This window comes from Terrapene carolina, unplaced genomic scaffold, assembly GCF_002925995.2.
Source record: "Terrapene carolina triunguis isolate 2854851 unplaced genomic scaffold, T_m_triunguis-2.0 Scaffold130, whole genome shotgun sequence".
Classification (NCBI taxonomy): domain Eukaryota; kingdom Metazoa; phylum Chordata; order Testudines; family Emydidae; genus Terrapene; species Terrapene triunguis.
In genome coordinates, this window is record NW_020664481.1 from 4,110,261 (window position 1) to 4,134,619 (window position 24,359).

Genomic DNA, 24,359 nt, shown 5'->3' on the forward strand with positions numbered 1-24,359 from the left:
GCTGCTCTGCCCGCAGCCCGGTGCGCTGATCAACTTGCAGCCACAGTGGTGGTCCCTCTGGAGATGCGCCCCCCGCTCTAGGCAGTAGTGATAGGTGGAGAAGGCCCCTCTGGGGAAGCCCATCCCTGTGCATGGCTGAGGGAGGATGTGTCTGATAGTACCCTGATTATGTTGTCTGGCATTAGGCAGAAACCCAAGAGACACAATCTAGAAGATAGGTTTCGGAGTAGCAGCCGTGTTAGTCTGTATCCGCAAAAAGAACAGGAGTACTTGTGGCACCTTAGAGACTAAGCGAAAGCTTATGTTCAGATAAATTTGTTAGTCTCTAAGGTGCCACAAGTTCTCCTGTTCTTATCTAGAGGATACTAGATCGGAAGAATCCGAGCTGAACTCTGTTTGGAAGAGGAAATGTCTTAACTTCTACGATTTCTCATATATTTGAAAACTCCTCTGGAACTGGAGCCACACCTATTTTTAATAGAATGAGAAATGGAGGATGAGGCTGTAAACAAATGTATTTGCAATTATAGGAATGAGGGCATCTGACTCCATTCTTTGACAGAATCAAACCATAATTATTATAATCTGTAGATACCATGCTGCTCTAGAGTACACTTGCTGGGATGACTTCAAAGCTTTCTTGCTTCTGCAGTGCTAGCGGTATCATCTGCAGTGTAGTGCATGTAATTCACTAAACTAGTAGTTGAGGTCATGACACTTGTTAATTGAATGGAAGCTGTATTGTTGGCTTCCCTTATACACATTCTGTAAATGAGAGATACACTTCAAGCTAGTTCAGGCGATGTACTGGCACAGATGTTCCCTGCAGAACAGTCTCTCTCTGATGTGTTATAGGTTCCGATGGATTGCCCAGTTTATAGTTAACTTCCGATCCAGATCTTATCATTCCTGTGTAGAGAGATGCACCTTGTTTACCCTGCCTTGTATATTAGCAATGCATGTGCTCAGTGATTAATGTGTTACTTTAGGCCAAGGAGCTGTTAAAATATTTTTGACTAGTACATTTTTCTTCCGATACTTCTGAAAGATGCTATGTCTATTATTAGATGCGAACTTTCTCTTCCTCTTTTTTTCTCCCCGGGACTCCCTCTGTATGTACTGCGGAGCACATCTGCTTGCATAACATGCTTTGCTTGCTAGCGGCTTATTTTTTCCACATTCTGCTTCTTGTCTGTGACAGATATCAACCTTAACTCTCCCAACAAAGGTCTGTTGTCGGATACCATGACAGACGTACCTGTGGATAACACTGCTAGTGCAAGGACCTCTGCACCTGAGGGGCTGACTGATGCTGAGGAAGAGGAGTTAAGATCGGAGCTTGCCAAGGTAAAATGGCGCTACCATTTCTGTTTAGACTGTACCTCTATATCTGTGAGAAGTAAAAGACAAGTGGTAATTCCATTTGCTATACCATTTGCTATAAGAAAGCTTAAGGGACTCTAAATGTTTTACCCTTCAGCAATGGTGTAATGTTAGTCTCTCCTCTGGAATCTAAATCCATCATTCCACTACTGAAGAATAAAAGTAACTACTAACTTTGTAGACTTTAACAATATGCTTTATTTCATGTTCTCCCTTCTGGTTTTGCTACAGCAGTTAGCACCTTTATCAGAGTTTTCCTGACATCAAAGTTACAAGGAAAATGGTTTTCCACAAACTGAGGCTAACAAAAAGCCATTTAATTTCAGGCTCCATTCAGAATGAGAAAACAGGTGGAGTATAGGGGAGAAACTACTCTTGAATTATGAGAACATGGAGTTCCTTTTAATGTTTCTTCCCATTACAGGCAATGGCTTTAGATCTAAAAGCTTTTAAGATATTGCAGGTTTGCAAATTTGCATGCAAATGGGCAAATAATGAAAGTGACCTCTTTAAATGTCAGTCTATAACTTGCACCTGAAACAAAACAGGAAGTGAGAGCTACGGCTGTTTTCTTGTAGTTTCTGAACTCACTGTAGAAATCTATTCTGATTGTTTGACTTGAATGCAATTTCAGTAATGCAAAGCAGTCCAGATGTACTGCGTTGTGGCTTGTTAAGATTTGTTTCCTTCTGCCTCCACCTATTTTCTGACACTTACAGTTCTGATGACAAACAGGGTTGAAACCAGAAAATAAGCCACAGGAATAGATGGATCTTAGCTTCGTAATAATAACAAAGGAACAGAATTATAAAAATAAAACCATTTTCCTTGTATGCAGGATTCTGCAGTTTTTCAGATCTGTTAATAGAATCTACTGTTAACTGAGGATCCAGCCCTAGAAAAGGCTCCTGTGATTTTTTTGTGACATTAAGTGGCCAGTGGGGTTATTTTTCTGGAAATTTTCCTAACTTAACCTCAAATTTTTTTTACCGGTGGCATACTAAAGTTAATGTGTCTAAATCTTTTAAATCAAATTTAATTGGTGTCTGTGGAATTTAGATTTCATCTCACTTTTTTGTTAGCAGAGCTTCAGTCTATAAATATATCAGATTTATATTGAGGGAGCTGTGAAAAGTTATTGCCTATTTTTCTGTTTAACCACTTTATTAAAAGTTGTGATCAAACTGAATTTCTGTAACACTAAGGCATGCTTCTAACTAGGAACCTGTCTTGTAGGTGGAAGAGGAAATTGGTACCTTGCGTCAGGTTTTGGCTGCCAAAGAGAGGCACTGTGGAGAACTGAAGAGAAAACTGGGTTTGACCACTTTTGATGGGCTGAAGCAGAACCTGTCGAAGAGCTGGCATGATGTCCAAGGCTCCAATGCGTAGGTGTTCCCTGTGCTATATATATATATAAAACTCCCTGTAAAAAGCAGTTCCTTCCTCTGTAAAAAGTGAGGTTCCTCTGTGACTTTCTTAGTGGAGAGAGGATAAAGAAACTCACAATATTTGCTTGTCATAGTAAAATGTGACTACCAAGCAAAAAGTACCAGAAATCCAGCACTTGATTGTCTGGGAAATGATTTGGGTAAAGCATCTTCTAACTAGTGCATGTCATAGTTCAGAGGCTTGATCATTTGGAATGGTCCTGGAGTAAGTACTTTCTTTTTAAAGGTTGAAATGCTAACTATTATTCAGTGTTTGTAATGAAAACCAGTATGTTGGCTCAATGGGGATCTGTGTTCCATTGCTCAAGCTTAATGCTCTGAATTTCATATTTTAGCAGGGATTGGAATTAGTTTTATAGTGCATATGGCCAAGTGCATGTAATACTCAGTACAGCTCACCTGATGACACAGAGGTGAAGAGAAACAAGCTGTAATTGAGCTCTAAATCGCAATGCTACAACTGCCCCATGTATTTTATCCTAAATGGAATATCCCTCCTGTGAGCTCAGGTGGATCATTACTTAATAGTTTTGCTATTAGAGAAGTTGCAGAGATCTCTCCTTTATTAAACAGAACAGTCTAATCTCTTTATATTTTTACACCTCTTGGAGCGCCTCTCCTGCCGATATAGAGCTGTCTGCACCAGCACTTTTGCTGGTTGAATTTATGTTGGTTGGGGGTGGGTTTTTTTCTTTCTCCCTCCCCCCACCCCAATCCCTGACCGACAAAAATTTTACCGACAAAAGTGGTAGTGTAGACAAAGCCTCACTGTTCAGAGGGAAGGGCACAAGGTGTTTCTAATGTGTAGAAAACCACAGTTTGCTCAATCCCTGCTTCAGATCACCAGGTTGAGTCTTATAGCTAGGGCCCCTACCAAATTCACAGTCCATTTTGGTCAATTTCACGGTAGAAGGATTTTAAAAATCGTAAATTTCATGATTTCAGCTATTTAAACATGAAATTTCACAGTGTTGTAATTGTAGGCATCCTCACCCAAAAAGGAGTTGTGGGGGCTGCAAGGTTATTGTAGGGGGGCTTGCAGTATTGCTATCCTTACTTTTGCGCTGCTGCTGGCGGCGGCACTGCCTTCAGAGCTGGGCAGCTGGAGAGCGGTGGCTGCTGGCCAGGAACCCAGCTCTAAAGGCAGAGCAGCTGCCAGCAGCACAGAAGTAAGGATGGCATGGTATGGTATTGCCACCCTTACTTCTGCGCTGCTGCTGGCGGCGCGCTGCCTTCAGAGCTGGGCACTTAGCCAACAGCCGCCACTCTCTGGCGGCCCAGCTCTGAAGGCAGCGCAGAAGTAAGGGTGGCAATACCGTGACAGCCCTAAAATAACCTGGTGACCCCCCTGCTGTAACTCCCTTTTCGGTCAGGACCCCCAATTTGAGAAACACTGGTCTCCTCTGTGAAATCTGAGTAGTATCATGTAAAAGCACACACAAGACCAGATTTCATGGGGGGCGACCAGATTTCACGGTCCATGATGTGTGTTTTGTGGTCATGAATTTAGTAGGGCCCTACCTATAGCAGACTGCACCCAGGAACAGAATATAGTGAGGCACCTAAACTTCATGAAAAGATGTGAGGTCATGGTTTAGACTGGCTAATGAGTCATTCCAGACTGTCAGTATCCCTGACTGGTACTACTAGTGGTGAGACTGAGATTTTTTTTTCTGTGTCCGGCAGTATGAAGCACATGCAAACAAGGTGAGTTAAGAGCACCACCATTGACTGCCATAGGAGTATGATCAAGAGGGAAGGGAGGTGTTGCAACCAAAGGAACGCTATCTAATATAAGTGTTCTCATGTTGACTATAATTAGAATCTGAACTGACTGACAATGCCATCATGTGGGGAAGGACTTTCTTGCTCTACATCTTGCTACCCATTTCTTTTCCCCTCAGTCTCGGATCGTTGGCTGGTTTCAACATGTAACTTAAATCTCAGAAGTGTTGACTTCTCCTTATTAAATGTTCCCACTTTAAAATATGATTAATCACCAGATTTTTTTGTTTCTAGTTATATGAAAACATCTGAGAAACTTGGAGAATGGAATGAGAAAGTGACACAGTCTGAACTGTGAGTTCCTCTGGTCATCAGCATCACCTTGCTCCTCACTCTATTCTCCAATTTGTACTGCTCGTTCTTTTAGGCATTAAGGGGTTGATTGTAGGCTTGGGGCACAGTGAATCCATGTTCAAAGCTCTGGCTTATTAACAAGGTACCTGGCTTTCAACGGCTGCAGAGGTGATGGAAGCAAAATATATTGCTATCACCTCTTTAGCTGTCTGTTGCCATAGCTGAAGGAAAATTCCAATCAGTTACCAGGCCACACTTTACATAAAATGAAGCGTGAAATGTTAAGAATTACTGTTGCCTGTCAGCTAGCCCTTGTTAGGCAAAGTGTGAATGAAGTCCCATGCCGTATCGGAGTGAACCTTGCGTTTCCTGTTCTAAAGCTACTCTGTGCTTTCTCCCCTTCACTCCATAAAAATCATAGCAAACACTTTGGGGACCAGCTGACTGACTCCATTCTTCTGGGCACAAAGGTAGACAAGATGATTGAATGTGTTCAGTGCTAGGAGGAATGAGGGCCAAACAAACTTGGGCATATATGTGTCAGCTACTGGTAACGGCTACCATGTTAGTGTGACTTTGACAGTTTACAAATAAGGGCCTATTGTTAATCTGTTGGATGCCAATATAGGTTAGAATGCTGTGAATTTTAGTTGGTGTGGTCTTGAGTAGAACTTCAATTACTAGCAGACAGTAGTCATTACAATGCATTTCTTGTTACCTGGTCATCTGTCTTTAGAATATTTTAATTAGTTAGTATTAGGCATTCATCGATCTTAGTTCTAAAATAATGTAGGTTTTGCCATGTAGTAGAACTTCTAGCAATTGAGATCTTGTAAGTTTTTTGGACTTATGTAATTTTCTGTTAAAGATGAGGAAATGGAGATGAAAGTTACATGACTTGCACAGGGTCATGCAAGGCAGTATCAGAGCTGGAAATAGAACTTAAATTCCTGGTTCCTATGCTCAGTGATATACCAGGCTGCAGTGTAGCTGCTATATACTGAGTAGAGGGGAGGGAGTGGTTCCCCATAGGAGGCAAAGTGGGAGACTTTACAACTTTGTTTGAACTGGCCTGATATCTTCTGTACTCCTAGCTTAAATCTGTGCAATTTCTTTGGCCAGCCACCATTATCTGAATAAAGAGGAAACCTGGGCTTGGATGTTTGCCCACATATAAAACACTTTGTTCTTTTAGAATTCTTTCCTCTAATAGCCATTCCCTCTCCCTCCCCCTATCTATCACATGGGAACAGAACTTGTTTCCTTAAACATCTAGAGGCATTAGTGATGTAGATGGTCCAGGAAGGAGAGCATTTGTCTTGAAAGCATTGGCACCTTTTCTAATTTCCGTTGTATTTGTAGATATCTTTCAGCCAGCAGCACACTGGAGGACTGGAATGAAAAATTAACCCAATCAGAAGCGTGAGTGTTTTAACCTTTAGTGTAAACCAACTTTCAAAAAAGCACATTGTCACTAACACTCGCTGCCCCAAGCTAACAATTTTCTGCTTTGACTAGTCCCATAAAGTACTACCGATAAAACCCTTTTATGTTTACCCAATAAATACACATTTCATATTCAAGTCACTGATGTGACTCCAACTGTGGTCAGTAGTGACATCTTTACCCTCCAACAGTTGTCTACTGACCTGGGAGAAATGAGTTGATTCATTCCAATTTTTGGTGGACGGGGTCCATATCACTCTGACCGTATTCAGAGTTGGCACTGGGTTTGTCAGTGTGACCTGACAAGCCATGAATTGAATAGACAGACTGAGCTATCTAATACCTAGATGTGGTGAGGGAAAGTAATGGGTCGTTGTGATGCAGCATGCACTTTTTTCCTATTTGGTGTCTGATCTCAGAATCAATATGGCTTCAGTTTCCAAGGCAGTCAGTATACCATTTTAAGAGCACCGAGTAAATGTTAAAAGCTTACGAACCCCACAGCTATTGTATTCTGCCCATTAGTCTCAAATAGCTCTTTAGTCACTCTTCTGATGCTAAGCAATCCCTTCTTTGGGTGGAGGTTCCTCCTTTCCATGCTGTTTTTAGGGTGTTGGCACTGCTGCAGTAAAATCTAGGTCTAACCTGTGAGCTTAACTCATGTTAAAGCAGATTGTTAAATCTCACTCCTCAGGAATCCTAGTAGCTACTGTCTTCTAAAGATAAACTTTGCTTAGCTTGCATAATAGCCTTGCTGTCTGTCATAGTATGGCTAAAATTGCCTGCTTGCATAGTAGCTTGACTGCGGGATTTCTTATATAATTTGTTTCCTTGTTTGGAGCTGAATTTTTTTTGTTGCTTACCTAACTGAATGAAGTCTTCTCTGGAGTAAATGCTACCAGTATATTATAAAAATTATTCCTAGCCCTCAAACTGCTCATTACATTTTTAATGCAGTCTCCATTTGTAATGGATTGTAGCTGAGTGGATTATGAGAGGCAGATAGGAGCTCCTTAATTTTCCAATTTTGCTTAGATAACGGCAAATGTAGGTTTAGGTCACTTGTAGCTGAACTCCCTTCTGTACATCGTGGTATGGAATTCAGTTTCTTTTCTGGTAACTTGAATTATATTAACTGCTAGTGTGTGTGTCAGCATAAAGGTGGCTTCCTGTCACGGGAGCAAATGGAAGATGTTTTTCATTGTGTAACACTGTTGGTGATGGTGGTGGGGGGAAGAGGGGAGGGACATCAGAACTTACCAGAGTGTGGGGTTCTCAAGTAGACTGTCCACTTGCATTACAAAATGAGAGTAAACCTTGGCTGTTCCATTACTTGGTGATATTGAGCACTGTTCTTTAAACCCTAGTTATTACCTAAGTAAGTAGCATTTAATCAGAGTTCAGTCCATGGACGTGTTCTCATAGAATAAGAAACTTCCTGTTAGATCTGTTTCCTTGCAGTCATTGATAATAAATTGCCAGAAAACGGCAGTAGGAAGCCTGCCTATGTAGCTTGTTCAAGAGCTGTTTCTTTTACACCTAGAATAGTTTTGCATGCCAGTCTTCCTGCTTGGATTGGCACTAGAAAGAATGTTATCCGGCAGTTGGAATGCTAGCAAGCTAGACAATGTTGTTGTCATGTTGGTCACAGTATAGAAGAGAGATAAGGTGACTGAGGTAATATTTTTTTTATAAGACTAACTACTGTTGGTGAGAGACAAGTTTTTGCTTCTCTCTCCAGCCAAAGTTAGTCCAATTAAAAATATTACCTCATCTGCCTTGTCTCTCTCTAGCAAGCTAAACACAAATTTAAAATAAAGTGGGAAGGGATGAAAAGTGAAATTCCTAGGGCATTTTGGGAAACAAGTGCAGAATTCCCATTTCCTTGATCTAGGATTAAATAAATGCCAGTAGTCAGATTCAGGAAATACAAGGTTGTTTTTCCTGCCAGGTTTCTTGGGACTCTTCTGCTGAGTAAGTAGTCATCTTCTGTTGTACCACTGCGTGAGCTGTTAGGCAGCATAACTTACAAGCTTCCTGACTGAACTGAAAACAAAGGCCTAACCTATGACACTTGTAGCGCTTTCGAAGAGAAATCCTTTGTGCATTGTTGAGAGGCTTCTCTTGGCTTCCAGTCCTTGATACAGAGCGTGGTTTGCCACCTAATCAAAGCATGTAATGTGGAGGGAGGGTAGAAGCTGGTGCACTTGCCTAATGTGTACATGAGCTGGCTGGAGGAGATTGCAGAATCATTTAGTCAGAAGAGAGAACTGTCGGTGTCAGATGTTCTGTGATTTCTGTTTTCTCTGTGTCTGACACTGGTAGCTGGATGAGAGCAAGCAAGAAGGAGGTGAGGCTAGTGGGAGAGGGGAGAATTTTATGGGTCTGGGTTTAGGCCTTTGCCGTGTTGAAGGGATTTGTCCAAGAGGTGTGCAGTTCAAAAGTGCTCTTACTTCCTTGATACTCCCGGATACCTATCTGACATATGCAAAAACCACCTCTCTTCAGCAGCATATAGCATCAATTTGCAAGTCTGTTTTCAGGATCCATACCTCACTACAGTTCATGCTTTTGGCTTGCAGATAGCAATAATCTGATGTCTTCTCCCTTTTAAGGCCACTTGCATTCTGCACTAGCTGTAACTTGCAGCTGCCTAGCAGAGTCAGTTGCACGGAACATATTGGACCAGTTCTTCAATAGTTCTTGCTTTCTGGTCACTTCCAGGTACAATACATTTTTTATTTTGAAGTCCTGTATAGGTTGGGTCCTGGCTCTTTGAGAGACCTACCTCTCTTCTTCCCTTTGACCTCAGTTGTTAAGATCATCAGGGGCTCTCAAGGTAGTAGTCCCCATATTTAAATAACTGATTGGAGTGGGGGAGGGGTATGACAGCATACTTACTGAAGGGCCCTCCCTCTGTTCTAGAAATTGCTCCCCTCTCTGCTGATCTGACAGTGCCTGACTTTGACAGTTCAAGGCCATCTTTCTCTGGCTTGTGTGAAGTGGGGTGGGGTATAACTGGGCACATCTACCCTTTGGGCTGGGCTTGTAACTTCCAGCTCGTGACATACCTGTACTAGCTCTGATCGCAGTAGTGTGCTAAAATTAGAGTGTAGCTGCAGCGGGAGGGGCCAGCTGCCCCGAATGCGTACCTAGCTTTTTGGATAGGCCCATACTCGGGATGGGTAGCCCCTTGCACCTCTGTGGTTACACTCTATTTTTAGTGCTTGAGCTTGTTCAGTGCTAGCACAGGTATTAGGCCCCCAGCTCAGAGTGTAGACGTGCCCTTATTTGAGTGAGGATGGAGTCTTGGTTGTCCCTAGTGGAGGCAGTCTACTTAAGTCGTTTGTTAAACTTTATTATGACTAAAGGGTTAACAGTAAAAATGTTCCCGTCACTAATTACACGCTGTTTACTCTTGCATTTCTGTCAACTTGGACAATGGAAACTAACGATGTCTCTAACTTTTGTTAGTTGGATCTACTTTCAGATTCCTAATGCTGCAGTGTTGGAACCCCAAACATTGTAGCATTACTTTAAAAAAGGGAGTTTACATCTTAAACATGTGGAATGCTCCCAGTGCCCTCAATTTCATAAAAAATTAAATATGGGGCCAATTTAAGTTTGTGTAATATTGCATATGTGTCCACTGCCATAGTACTGGTCTTTATTAATATGTGCAACCTGCTGTCCTAACTTGCATTGGAGCCTGAGGCTTCTCAATTTATGGGCATTACTGGAGTACAAAAATTAATGTGTAGTGTGATTCAGTTCTTGTCACAGTTCTGTTGGATAACACTACTGAACAGTGTGACAGCCTGCTCTGGGGAGATGCCCAGTACCCAGGAGGGATGGGGCCTGAATTCCTTGTATTCCAAGGAAGTTTTGATTCTGCAGGTCAGGTGTAAATTCATTAGCTGCAATAGTGCCCGAAAGCCTGTTTTAAAGCTAACAGCATTCAATACCAATCTCTCACCCTTAAATCATATAATTACCACCACTTCTTACAAAACAAGTTGTGCTGTGGAGAAGGATCAGGAATGACACTGGAGGACCTGGATGTTAGACATCCAATATCCTGCGGATTTTAAGTCTTTGTTATCTGAATTTGACAGGCATGCATTTGGCAAATGACTAGATTACACAATATGAATTGTCATTTTTGTTGGGACGGGGGGTGAGGAAATAAAGCTGATTCATTACTGAGCTTTGTGAAGTACTAGGCATGTGCAGTAACTAGTGTAGTTGAGCCAAGAGGCCTGTTCACGTTATAGAATGTGGGTTGTTGGGCTTAAAAAAGCATAATTTAAGAGGACTTCTTGGAATCTGGCTCAAAGTGCCATTGTGTTATCTCCCACACTCCCATCTGGAGAGTGAGAGAGAGAAATAACTGTCAGCCTAAATTGTCTACTTGAACTTGTTGCTGCTTGCTTTGGTATTTGAGGGATGAGAGAGTAGTGGGTGACTCTTACATGTCCTGTTCCAAAATACTCTAGCACAGTTTATGTAAGAAGGATAACGTCAGACTTAAATACTCAGGTGCCAGAAAACCCAGATTTAATTTACCCCAAATTTGGTGTTCCCTTGTTGGTGTATGTAGCTGATTTTTTTTCTCACAAGTTGAAGTTGCTGTAGATATAGATGCTAATTGCCAACCCAAGAGTAGCTTGGGTAGGATGCAGTTGTGCAAGTGGCTTAGCATGTATTTGTTCACCTGTGGTCCCAGAGCATGGTTTGAAATAAAAAGGCTCTGAAGTGCCTATTCTCTCCAACCCTCTTATGAACTTTTCAAATATGTGTAAAATCAAACTCCTGTAAAGCTGTCCAAGACTTCTCATTTACCTGTGGTTAAAGGTAACTGATGGGAAACTTTTCTAGCTATTGGTTCTAAGCTGCAATTGCAAAGGTGATGCTCGCTCATTCTTGCAATTCTTATCTATTTCGTAACATGTCAGTATTACCAGTTTCTTCTTCCATCCTGAACTCTGCGACAAAAATGCTTTCTCGTTCCTCAGGGCTGAAAGTTTGTTTATGAGAACAATTACTCAATACTGAACGGGGCAATTTTTTTCTGAAAAGGAAGAGTGGGGAGCTGTAAGCACTTTAAAAAAACCCAAACTGGAAATTTTGAAATGTTCACTGAAATATCTGATAATCAGATTTAATGATTAGAGGAAACTCAAATATCAACATGGACTAAATGTGAAGAAATAAATTAAATCAACTTGCATTTTCTTGCTAAGATTCAAAGCCGTAAGTACACACGAGACCAGAAGAGTAGCTTTCAGCCATGTCAGTGCAACCTGCTAACCTAGTGCCCCCCTCTCTTTGCCTTGGCATCTTTTCCAAAATGCTGGCAGGTGCTTCTCACTTCGCTGCTTGTAATATTTCCCCCTACTAACCTTCAGTTGTTCAACTTCTTTCTGTTTAGTTATAAGAAGACTCAGGAAACCCTGTCCCAGGCAGGACAGAAAACTTCAGCTGCCCTTTCCAACGTGGGCTCTGTTATCAGCAGGAAACTTGGTGACATGAGGTAAGAGCTCTGTTCCACTTTCACTGTAGCACTGGAGTCCAAGATTCACACAACACTGAGGTTTGAGCATCTGGAATTCATGACTAGTTTTTTCCCATTTTTAGTTCTGTGCACTGCAGTTAATGGCAATATGAATCTGATACAGCTGTTTCATGTGTCGCTCAGGTTTTAATACATATTTTTCTAAGCTATTTCTGGTAAGAGCTCCATTCTCAGGAATCCTTTCTTCATCATTTTCCCCAGCGGTGTTCTGAGAGGTCTGACTTTGGTGATAACTCTTATCGCTTTAATTTTCAACAGTTCCCAGAACATATTTATATGTTAACATAAACATAAAATTCTCTTGTTCCACAAACTGATAAAATATTGTAGTCTCCCCAATACTGGGAAGAAGTACCATATTGTTCCACTGCAGCTCATTCATCCTGTTTGAATAGTGGTGTTGAAAAGATTTGAGGGGAGCCCCTTTTGGTTCTGCAGGAAGACGGAACTCTATTTTAACACCAGCATAAAAAGTGAGAAAATGGAGTCTAGCTCTTTGGCTCCATCAGAGATGTAGAGAACCTCAAGGTGGAGAAAACTGGACATGTAATATTATGCAACGAAAATAATATGCATCAGTTCTCTGACGTATGGAAAGTTTAATATTCCTTGCTGATGGGCACAACTACCTAGCCCAGTCGGTATTGAGGGGAGGGGGGTTTAATAAGGGAAGTGACTCAGTCCAGATATTTGTTACTAATATGGACTAGAACTTTTCCTTTCCATGTTCAGTGACTACAGAGGTTTATAAACCCACTAATTTGATGAAAGGGAACAGGAGGAATTGTTTAAAGATCTAGAATCAATGTCACTTATCCCAAATTCTTATTAACTTTTACATCTAAAGATATATTAGATTATTGCATAGGTTTTAGAGACTTGTATTAGCTACTGTACCAGGAAGGCTGCTAATGTCTCACTGTGTAGCGGAGGAGGTAGCTCCCTGGGACAGCAGAAGGTGGCTTTAGAAACGATGGATAAGCCAGTGTTATATTAGCCTTTGGAGCACAAAACCAACTATATTTCGGCTGTCTTACACTTAGATATGGCAGATATTTAACCTCATAAATATCTCTAGTGACTTGAGGTTGCTATAACCAATGAAATAATGCAAGTTAGGAAATTAGGCATTCCCAGGCATTCATGTGCAATCAACTCAGGGTTTCAGTAAGCACCATCCAGTATTGGTTTGACCTAATTTTGAGGGCAGGAAGTATCCGTCAATACAACACCTATCTCAAAGGGATACTGACAAAGTAATTTAATTTCTTTATGAATTTCTTCTACTGAGCTATGAAAATGTGGTGATTCACTCTCTGCTAAATCTTTTCTAGCATTTCATTTGGCGTGAATGGCTAAACTAGTCAATTTCTAGTTCTCTTGTACTAGCCCAATGCTTTTTGGGTTCGTAGCTTTGCAAAGGGAAGTTCCAAGTTAAAACAGTCTTCACTGAACTAAGAGAACTCCTAGGCAACTTAAATTGACAATATCTCTAACTGAGGGCTGGTCTTCACTACCCGCCCGGATCGGTGGTAGAAAATCGATCTCTCGGGGATCGATTTATCGTGTCTCGTTGGGACGCGATAATCGATCCCCGAATCGATGCGCGTACTCCACCAGCCCAGGTAGGAGTAAGCGCTGTCGATGGGGGAGCCGCGGTGGTCGATTTGCCGCCGTCCTCACAGCGGGGTAAGTCGGATCAGATACATCGAATTCAGCTACGCTATTCGCGTAGCTGAATTTGCGTATCTGAAATTGATCCCCCCTCCGTAGTGTAGATGTAGCCTCAGATGCAGTGTTCAAATTTGTGTAAGGTTTAGCCTTCCCTTCAGGTTCAAGGTCAGCTTAGAACTAGGGTTCAGACTGGTTTTAAAAAAATCCTCTAGATTTTAGCCACACTTCAACTGAAAAATTATCCATTTGGCTTTGGGTGTGGTGCTTGCTCTGATCTAAGTGCTCATATTGCACCCATCAGTATGGTGTCTAACAGGGAAACCAAACCATAAGGGCAGATTTGAGTGAGTGGTTCAAATGGAAATAATTCAAAGGTCTTCAGATGAACAATTACAGTTTTAGCTCATCTCTAAATATTATTATTGCCTGTGCTTGAGTATTAGTTGCCTTGGTCTTATGTGATCATATTTAGTCCAGAACCTTCATGCAAAACTAGTATCTAGTAATTGTAGAGTATAATCCCCTCTGGGAAGGAAGGGGGAAAAGTGTCTCAGGATGACTTCAGCCATTCTTCTTAAACTCAGTTACATGTGTATTAGTCCTAAGGGAGTTAAAAGGTGCGTTTTTTGTAAAGCTGTACTTTGCATACAGGTTCAGTGCAAAAGCATTGTGATCATGGTGTTTGCACTAAGGTGTTAGAACAGCAGAAACCCACTTACTCCATTCTGTGCCAGAACTATCTTGCATGGGCCAAACGTAATGGGGAAAGAAGATCTGTTAGAAGTCTTTCAGACAGTTAATGACAGTGTACAGAAAAGATATTCTGTAAATTACAGTATTTAACTTTTTCTCTAGAGTTTTTTGCAGGATATCAACTCTTCCCTAGACTCTGCATACATAGCTGCCTAATTTATTAAAATAGTCTTTTTTTTTTTAACCAAAAAAGTTATCTTTAAACATGACGTTTGACAAAATTCAGATTGGGCAGTTTCTTCATCACAGCTCTCATTCTTCCCAGAGATTCTCCTTTTCCTCTGTGGCTTGGAGTACCCAAGTGGTAAGCATTTGATGTAATCTCTGATCACATAGTACTGGATAATCCAAATTTACTCTCACGGAGTTGTACGTGGCATTCCTGGAGTAGCAGATATTGGTGCACATCTTCAGTAGCACCCAGGTTACGTGAATTGGGCAGAGAATTAGTCCAGTTTCTAACCTTTCTAGTGTGCATTTGACTCCTCTTCCCTACTAACGACCTGGCAATTTGTATAAATCTTTTCTTTCTCCCATTTATTTTAAGGCAGTAGCAGACTGAAATGGGCAAAATGTGGTTCCTTTTGCCAATGTCCTAAGTGCATAGTAAATGTGGGGGTCTACCTACCAAACATGCAGCTGTGGCAAAAGTGTGAATTCTGTGCCCTATAAGCCCAATCACTTCACAGTCTGATTGGGAGCATTTGTGCTACCACTAACCTGCCACGACTAAACCATGCACAAATATTGTTTGTTCAGCAATGTGAACTTGTTAGTTCTCAGTTTAACTCTGTAACCTTAAATTTCCTAGGGCAATGCCAGTGTCCACATCAAAATACATAGGCTGTGTAGTATGAATTCAGTAAGAAAAAGTGAATAGAAAAAGGTACATGTTAATTGTAATTTACATAGAAGAAACTCCTGAATTTCCTGTCTAAATATGCAGCACTAACGTGAAAACACCCTACATTAATGCAATTAACACTTTCTTCTTGGAAGAAAATATATAACATCAGAAATATATAACATCAGTCACAGCATTACCAAATAACTCAGTGGGATTTGCTGTGGATTTATGGCCCTATAGTGGAAAACAAATGAAAGTAACCTTTGCTTCTTTCCCGTGAAGATTTAATAACACTACACACACAACAGAGGAAGACTGGAAGTAAACCTATATTGCTCTCTGTCTGTACTTCTCTGATATCTTAAGGGGAAAAAAATCCTGAGACTTTCAATACAGATTCAATTGATATTTTTGGAGCAAAGTCTTCAGCAGCAACATTCCCTCCAAATAGAACTGTAAACTGTTGGTAGTCGTGATGTGATCAGAGATTACAGTGAGTGAGGTTGGTTTCTTGTAGTGAGCAGTTTTCCTCTGAATGGGTGAGATGTTACTTGTTTTCAATGAATCTCAGTGCTAGCCTTTAACTGTAATTGCTTGTTAGAATGCTCCTGGGGCTTTATCTCTGATTGTCCATTCAGCCTGCATTTTTATAAGAAAAGGACCCAGACATTTATTTTCCCATCTGCTGGAAGGGTTGAGATAACAGAAGGGGACACTGCAGACTGTTTGTCAGCCTTCGTTAGCTGCTGAAAAATGCTAGGAAGGGGGTAATGACAACATAAATGTGCAGAATGGTTGGTCACAATTCCCTTGTAAAACACATTGCCACTATAGAATCAAAATAACTTGTGTTGGGAAACATCTTCAGTACATCAGTTAGTTGCCATGCATTGCTGGAGTGTCTGAAATGTAATAGCTTTAGAATTCATCATGTTCAATAGTTAACCTCTGGTACTTGAAGTAGTCTATGATTAAGAGGACTGATGCTGCTCGTTACCCTGCTACATCTTCCCCAGCTGCCTAACCTCTGAGACTAGTCCAGGGGTTCTCAAACGGGGGGTCAGGACCCATCAGGGGGGTCACGAGGTTATTACATGGGGGGTCGTGAGCTGCCAGCCTCCACCCGAAACCCTGCTTTGCCTCCAGTATTTATAATGGTGTTAAATATATAAAAAAGTGTTTTTAATTTATAAGGGGGGTTGCACTCAGAGGCTCTCTATGTGAAAGGGGTCACCAGTACAAAAGTTTGAGAACCACTGGACTAGTCCATATGGTGGCTAGCTTAACTAATGTGAATGGGTGTTCTGCAAGTCCTGTGCAGCGTTGCTATTAAAGCTACAAAAGTCTTAGCCAGTTTAGCTTTCTCTGTTATCTCTGCATTCTCCGTTGATGCAGGTCTCAGACATTCTTGCCTTACAGCATTTTACCGTAGTGTATGATTTCAGTAAGCTAATCTTAATGGAATGCCCTCTTCATCATTAGAGAGGACAACTTTCAGAATGTATATTTTCTAATATACATTTCATGTCCATGTTTGAAGGAGTCTGCTACTGTAGCTACTACTACAAGCATATTGATTGTTAAATATTATTTTGAGCTGATGATGACTGGCTGCAGGACAGCTCCTGAATTTATGTAACCTGGAGACATTTTATCAAAGAAGGAAAAGGGCTACAAAAAGCACCAATAGATCTTCAAAAGTTCAGTGTCAGGTGCTAAACAGGCTGAGCCGTGCTTGTGGTAATACATACAGTGTTGGGAGTGGTGCATGTTTGTGTATATTGTCCAAGTTGTTAATCTTTTTACAGGAACGAGTTGTAGAAACTCTCACTTTCAAACATACCAATAGACAATGTTTTGGCTCTGGCTCTAGCTGTTGAAGAGATGGCCTTAATATATGTTGGGGGCGAAACCACAAAGCACGACTAACTTCTTGGGCTTTGGTGTAATCGGAGCCCCTTGTTCTCCATGGAAAGTTTTATCTTAAGTGTGTGGCGAGACTACTTCGTTTCTACTGCACCGCACTGCTGCAAAGATGAAGTTCTGGCAGCTACATTTAAATAATATAAAATAGAAAGAGAAATCAGAGTAGTTGCAGTGTTGTTTCTTTGTAAATTCATTTTATGCCATCTCCATGTTCTCATCCTGCCTTAGACTCTTTTGTATTGGCAACATGTAACCATTGTAGAAGCTGTCACGGGCCTGGATGAGATAGTTTAGTCTTGGTGGGTGGAGTAGTTGTGACTTGGCACCCAAGAATAGGTGGAAGGCAGTTTGGGATGTGACATAAATTATAGTAAGGATGAACAGTTTTTGTTATCATGCCCTCACTAGCCATGTCTGCAGACTCAGGAAGAAAACAGTGCCTTGGCTTGCATTTGTTTCCTGTAAGGAGTATTCACAATAGCACTTTTAAATGAAAGCTTAGCGTGTGGCTGCTGTAGGGGGAAGAGGTGGGTTTTCCAGTGTTTGCTAACCCTTGGTAAAATCCAGGTGTGAACAACATGTGGGTTAAAACCTTTTTCTAATGAAGACAAGGCTTGAGCGTGTGAACACAGCTCTGTGGCAGGGATTAGATTCAATAGTGCTGGAATACGCAGTGCCCTGGCTGTAACTTCTTACTGCCGACACTACCATTATTGATCTTTGCAAAACTTCATACCTCAGTTCACATAATATAAGATCATAGGATAAGAAATGTCTTGGGCAGCTTTCTTAATTCCTCTTGAGGCAGATTTTGTTGTCGATAGGTGGGCTTGCTATCTAAGGCATTTGTGTGCAAGACTTATGGGTAGTTAAGCGGAGCAGTCAGTTGAACACTGGGGCCTAACTAACATTTCACTTTTCTTTCCTGCTGCTGCCGATGGGTTCTTCCAGGGCTCATCCCTTCTCACATTCCTTTAGGTAAGATGCTTTTCAGGGGTACTAAAAGAGGAGGCTTACTTATTTTTTTGCTAATTTTTCCAGGGGACACTGCAGACCATGTAGGGCCCATCTGCACTGCTAATACAGATTAGTTAGGAAACTTGGTTGCAACAGATGCCCCTGGACTGGCCTTACAATGAGATTGCAATTGGTTGTGAGGGTTGAACATAAATAATTGCAGTGCTGTAATTGAGTCCCTTGACTTGGTCATATTTGTAGTGTCGATGGGGCTGTAGGCAATTTACAGCAGCTTTTTTATTTGAAAGCTGACAGCTCAGTGCGGTTCCATACTCAGGCTCACTGCATGCATCTTGTACCTCTCCCTGTTACTCCTAAATTCTGGGAGTTTCCTGCCTGTTAAAATTAAACCCTGATTAACAGAGTAACTTAGTACAAGAAAGCCAGTCATGGACCTTCTCAGCTTTTTTGTGTGTGTGTGTGGTGCCTATGCAACGTCTCTTCTCTCTGAAATAAAAATAATCTAGTCCTGGATCTTGGGCCAGATACCTTTTCTTGATGCTCTTGGGCATAGCGTGGTGTTGAAAAAGCTTTTCCTAAATTAAACTTTTCAGTGGGAGGTTTGGCTCTTTGTACTGGCATAAGCAAATCTGTCAGCAGTTGAAGCACAAAGCCTCTAAACACCATTCACTCTGCTCATATCTTGCATTCTTCAGTTAGAGATACTCAGGCTAACTATCCTATAATTACAAAACTAGTTTGGGCTGCAGTGTGTCAAAGGGCAGGGGAGAGGGGATTTTGTGGCTTACTTCTATTGCCTCAGCTATTTACAGCAGCCTTAATGTTGTTGGGAACAGTAAGTGTTTGGAATCGTGCAAGACCTAAACACACATGCTGTCAATGTCTGTTTGAATTGTCTAACTCTTCCTTTTCCACTTTTAATGCTTCCGAGTAGCAGTTATTCCATTCGCCATTCGATAAGTATGCCAGCTATGAGGTAACGTAGCAAATGTCTATAAAAGTGGGAGGGTGGGAGGCGTAGTTAATTCCAACCCACTTCTAGGGACTTTACATTCAACTTTCATTTTGGGTATTGGGACTGTTTCCTTCAGTTGACCTCTAATGTGCATTGTGCGGTAATGTCTCCTGCAGCCCCACTAGTTCAGGGCTTTGGGGCCTGTTGCATAGGTTTATTAGTGGCTATGTTAGACTCTCTCCTAATGAGGACTCAAGTGAAGTGTTGTAACCCTGCCAAAACTCAAATTGCAATTTTATTATTTTCAAAGGTCCCTAAAGAGAATTATGATCCTTTTGTTAGAATTTCAATACAATTGTAACTAGTAGTGCAGATGACATCTCTCTGACCTCCTGCTGTATTCCTGGTTTACAAGCTAATGGTCCAGCAAGCCAAAATACCCTGACTTTTGCAGTAGAACAATGTCTTCCTTATGTGGTAAAATCATAACAGTGTAGAGCTCGAAGGGACCTCAAAAGGTCACCTAATCCATCCCTCTGTGCTAAGACAGGACCAAGTATATGTACACCATCGCAGACAGGTGTTTGCTCACCTGTTAAAAACCCCCAGTGCAAGTGATTACACAACCTCCCCATGCAACCTCTTCCAGAATTTAACTACCCTTATGATCACTAGCTACTGAAGAAATTCTAAACTGATTAAGAAGTTTGGCTTTTCTTTACAATAAAATGTTTAATTGGAAACTCTGGTTTTAACATATAAGAAAAATGTTCTTAGTCCTCCTTTGCATGAGTTTACTTTTGATTGGGACAGTATAATTTCCCTGAACAGAAATGTGCCTTTGTCTTCATCTTCATAGGAGTTAGCAGTACAAATCATTTCCACATTTAAGTAATCTCTACAAAGTTGAGAAGCTTAATCCTGTAGCTTACAAATCAAAACTATCCTTAAAACTGCTCATTTTCTAGTAAAAACTTTAGCTAAACTTCAGAATTGAGCAGAATCTGGTATAAATTGTAATCCCCATTCCCACACATGGGGATGAATGAACTGTATGATGGGAGTAGAGCTTTGGTTGTACTTGCACCTCTTGTGTTTCTGGCAAACTAAAGCAGATAAGTTTGTTGTATGGGTGCAAATGTTCAAAATGAGTCTTGTGTGCAAATATGTCTAGGAACAGAAACTGAATTCTGTTCTCATGTGAATGTTCTTGCTGGAAGAGCTTGCACACTGCAGTCCATTGAGGGAACAATTCCACGTGATATATGTGCTAAATCATAACTCTTCAATACAGACTACTACTCCTGAAACATTTGTGATCGTTCAGTAAGCAGAAAGGCTAAATTTATCAAACAGTGGATTAAAATTAATTGCTCACCTCTAAGGTTCAGTTCTCATACCACAGGACACAAATCTCTCCCACTGACATAAGTGACTACTTCTGCCGTGTGGTCAGAGAATAGAGTCCCAGGTATTCTCGTTGGGTTATAACTCTTAATGTTCCGTTCATCTCTTGCACTCCGGAGAAGCCCTTCCTTTTCAGTCTAATAGTAGGTAATGGAGAAAGCTGAATGACTTTTTTCAGGCCTGTTGAAAATGTTCAGCTTCCCCTTTGGACTAAAAACATGGCTTTCTTACATAAACAAGAAACCAGTCCTTTGTTTGTGAGGCTTTCCCCTCCTACCTAATCTGTAATCCATTGACTCATAACGGAACTCAGCCTGCCTTTTAGGTTTTTAGCTTGAGTGGCCTGTATTCAAACAATGGGAAAAATATAATGTGGTATAAATATCTGCTTTGCAGACCTTGCTGTATGCTAAGTATGGCATGTCTAATGCAGTTGACTAGTTAAAGATAGTGAATCCTAACTTGCAGGGAGATGGCGAGATGACCCGAGTGATAACTGCCTTGGGTGTGTTGTGGGTGGTGGTGCTCTTGCATTTGAATGGCTAATGAACTTTCACAGGCTTGATATTTTCAGCCTGTTCAATTCAAACTAAAAACCAATTGCTCCAGTAGCTTACCCCTTTTGACTTGACATTGCCTTTTTTCCTTTAAGGAACTCTACGACCTTCAAGTCATTTGAAGACCGAGTTGGAACCATAAAGGTAACTGTCTGTTCTCCTGTTGCTAAACTCCCACTTATATCCATGCTAAGCAAATCCCCATGCAAGAGAGTCTGTGTGAAACTAGCTTAAAACTGTCAAAGGGGCACTAGTGCTTACAGAGAACTTCAGGGGTAAATGGCACTTCGGAGCCCCTGTTCTTAAGAATGTGCAGTCTCTAAGGCTAATAATTGGTAATAGATTATGGGGGAAGAATAACTTTACTGTATGTCAGTACACCCCTTGGAGAAGTGGTAACTGTTTGCACTGAGGACACAAGACCAGTGTCATTCTCTTGTCATCTTCAACAATTTTTCTTCCTTTTGCAGTCCAAAGTGGTGGGCGGCAGGGAGAACAGCACTGACCCCCAGTCCCCCACAGGATCTGGCGACAAGCCCCCCCAGGACAACGCTCCTTTCTAATCCCTCGGTGTGGCTTTTTGCACGGCTGTGCACAACTGCAGGAGCCCCACTAGTTCTTCACAACAGCAACAGCGTGCAAATAAAGGAAGGGGGCAGTTCCCATTCTGAAGAGAAGTATCCATACATCCATACACAGACATTGCTGCTGGAGTCAAGTAAAATAAAAACAATGTTTTGTACACAAATATTTTACACTAAAGTTTGTAGATGAAATGTATCACTGTGCTGTCCTTTTGGGAGAGCAGGTAAAATGGAGTTTACTCAGCCTAGTCCAGAAATAGAATTTCTTATGCCAAACATGTGCATTTCTCACTCCGTGATAAGCTGCTTGAGTAGGCAAGATTGTTTCTTTAGGCATGGTGGGAAGAGCAAATATGGAAGAAGCCAACTGCATGGGAAACACAAATCTTCAATTTCTGGCGACAGCCCTCTGTTCTAAATTATTTATGAAGAGAAGTAGTTCCTAGTCTCCCATCACTGCTCTCTCCCACTACCACAGAGGTGCAGGGCCAGAGAGGCATTGAAAATCTTCTCTCTCGTTAATATGGGAATGGAGTAAACAGTCATTTTCTCTGGGCTCCCAAAAAGGAAACTGTATAGCAGCTGCCTAGTTGTTACACTAACGCTCTAGCTTTAACAGAACTAAAATCTTTATTTTTAAATGTAATGAACTTCAAAAATAAAAGCTAAGTGAGAGAGCTTTAGCATCATATAGGGAAATAATACCTTGGACTCTGAAGCTGAATCGCAAGCCTTACATCACCTTATGCTTTATTTGTTTATAATCTTTTTATATAGAGAGAAATGTGAGGGTTACAAAGTTGGGGTTGGAGCACTAGAGTTTTGCATCATACGATAGTAGCAGCATGCCTATGTGCCAGTTATTGTGTTCATTTCAATGTGCACTCTGTTGCCTGAGTGTATACAACTTGCTTCTCTGTTCTTGAGTGTATGCCTTCGTCGTCCTTTAAGGAAGAAGCTCTGAAGGCAGATTAGAAAAGGACAAAGCTCTGTCTCTAGCAATGTGGGCACTGTACTGGAGAATCCTGTCTCTACCCTGCCATTGTGAAGGTGGGTCAGTTTGGAGGGTCCTAAATATGATAGTACATTCTCTTGACTAATATCTCCACCCATAATCTTTGTTTACAGTACTTGCAGAGAATCCTGGAGACTAACTTATTCCTCAAGTGTCTGGATATTTTGCTATTCTGCTGTCCAGCACTATCACTCAGGAGCCATAGAATGAAAGGTTACCCTATGGTGGCCTGATCTTATTCTAGGCAAAGGTGCCTCCACATAAAAACCTAGAGTGAGCAATTCTGTGCCTTAGAGGCTAAGTGGGACTTACTCAGGTCTTTAGGTTTGCTTACATACATATCAAAGTAGTTTCTCTGGTTTGAGTTCCTCTAGGATAAATTTTTTTTTTGCCCTCTAGAGAAGCAAGTTTTGACATTTGAATTTGCTGATCATAAACCTCAATAACCACCCTTGTTCCCACATTTTGCAGGTGTTGGGGGGATGCATACTATGAAAAATTAGAAGGCAAATGTGATAGGAAATAGGTGGAGTGTAGAGTGTCATTTACCAGGTTTTATTGTTTGTGGCTGAAATTACCCTCAGTGTGGGGGAAACAGTGTCAGTTAAATGCGGGACTGCTGGAGCGTAGATATTGAACTGTTTCTCTCTACAGGTGAATATTGAGGAAATTTGTCAATAAAGCTTTCCATTGGGAAACAAATTAAGTGAATTTTTGGTCCTGCATTTATACTCAGAAATCTAAATGAGTAAGTGCAAAGGGTACGAACCCATCAAGGGCATTATCCAACTAGCAGAGTAATTTTGGGAGGGAGGTGTAAGCTGGTGACTTCTGTGTAATGCATGCCATTCTGGCCACTAGAAGCTTCTGTATGTGTTATGCTTCAGCTGATGAACTGGTACCTCTTGTCTAGTACTTTACTATAACAGCCACTAGCAAACATCTGTTGACACACACAGTATGCTCCAGGAACTTTTTATGCAAAACTGACTGAAGGAGGGAATAGGGGAACTTGCATGCAGCTTAAAATTGGAGGAGCTGGCCCCTGTCAAGTGGAGAGACTGGAGCCAAAAGGAACTTAGTGGAATGGTATGAGCTGACAATTTCGTTAGGCAATGAATGAGCAGAAAAGAGGTCAGTACATGGTATCATCTGAGGCACAGAGCAGAACATATTTTCTACACAAAGCAAAGTAGGTACCAAAGCAGGAAAAAACCATTCTAGTACAACTCCCTTGGGAAACCTTGGGCCTAGTTTTGGGAAGAGAAAAGGTGCAGGAGCATTGAAGGATGCTAGTGCTGCATTAAAAATAACATATGTAAAAATTATCAATGCCTGTCTACTTTTCCTGACTACTGTACCCCTTTCAGGAGTCTGATTTCTTGCATACCCCCACGTTTCACCTCACTTGAAAATTATTTGCTTAGAAAATCAGACATCAAAATACAAAAGTGTCACAGCACACTGTTACTGAAAAATTGCTTACTTTCTCATTTTCCCATACAATTGTAAGTACAATTGATTTATTTTATATTTTTTTAGTGTATAGTATGTAGAGCAGTATAAACAAGTCATTGTATGTTTGTACTGACTTTGCTAGTGCTTTTTATGTAGCCTGTTATAAAACTAGGCAAATATCTAGATGAGTTGATGTACCCCCTGGAAGACGTCTGTGTACCCTTGGTTGAGAGCCACTGCTGAAGGTGATGCTGGCAAGCGGTTAAAAAGCTGT

General features: G+C 41.2%; 1 protein-coding gene across 3 annotated transcripts; it reads left to right on the forward strand.

The window, feature by feature from the left end:
• Window positions 1-1,161: 1,161 nt before the first annotated feature.
• TPD52L2 (TPD52 like 2) lies at window positions 1,162-23,338 on the forward strand. 3 transcript variants are annotated; one of them, XM_029911764.1, is made up of 6 exons: window positions 1,170-1,347; window positions 2,620-2,768; window positions 4,851-4,910; window positions 11,788-11,889; window positions 21,124-21,172; window positions 21,499-23,338. In XM_029911764.1, the coding sequence occupies exons 1-6, from the start codon at window positions 1,246-1,248 to the stop codon at window positions 21,589-21,591; spliced, it is 555 nt and encodes a 184-aa protein (XP_029767624.1). In that variant the 5' UTR covers window positions 1,170-1,245; the 3' UTR covers window positions 21,592-23,338. The 3 variants fall into 3 exon arrangements, with proteins under 3 accessions (XP_024063694.1, XP_026508457.1, XP_029767624.1); XM_026652672.2 differs by lacking the exons at window positions 4,851-4,910; window positions 21,124-21,172; window positions 21,499-23,338 and adding an exon at window positions 6,273-6,332 and having other exon boundaries at window positions 1,167-1,347; window positions 11,788-11,893; XM_024207926.3 differs by lacking the exons at window positions 4,851-4,910; window positions 21,124-21,172; window positions 21,499-23,338 and having other exon boundaries at window positions 1,162-1,347; window positions 11,788-11,893.
• Window positions 23,339-24,359: the final 1,021 nt, after the last annotated feature.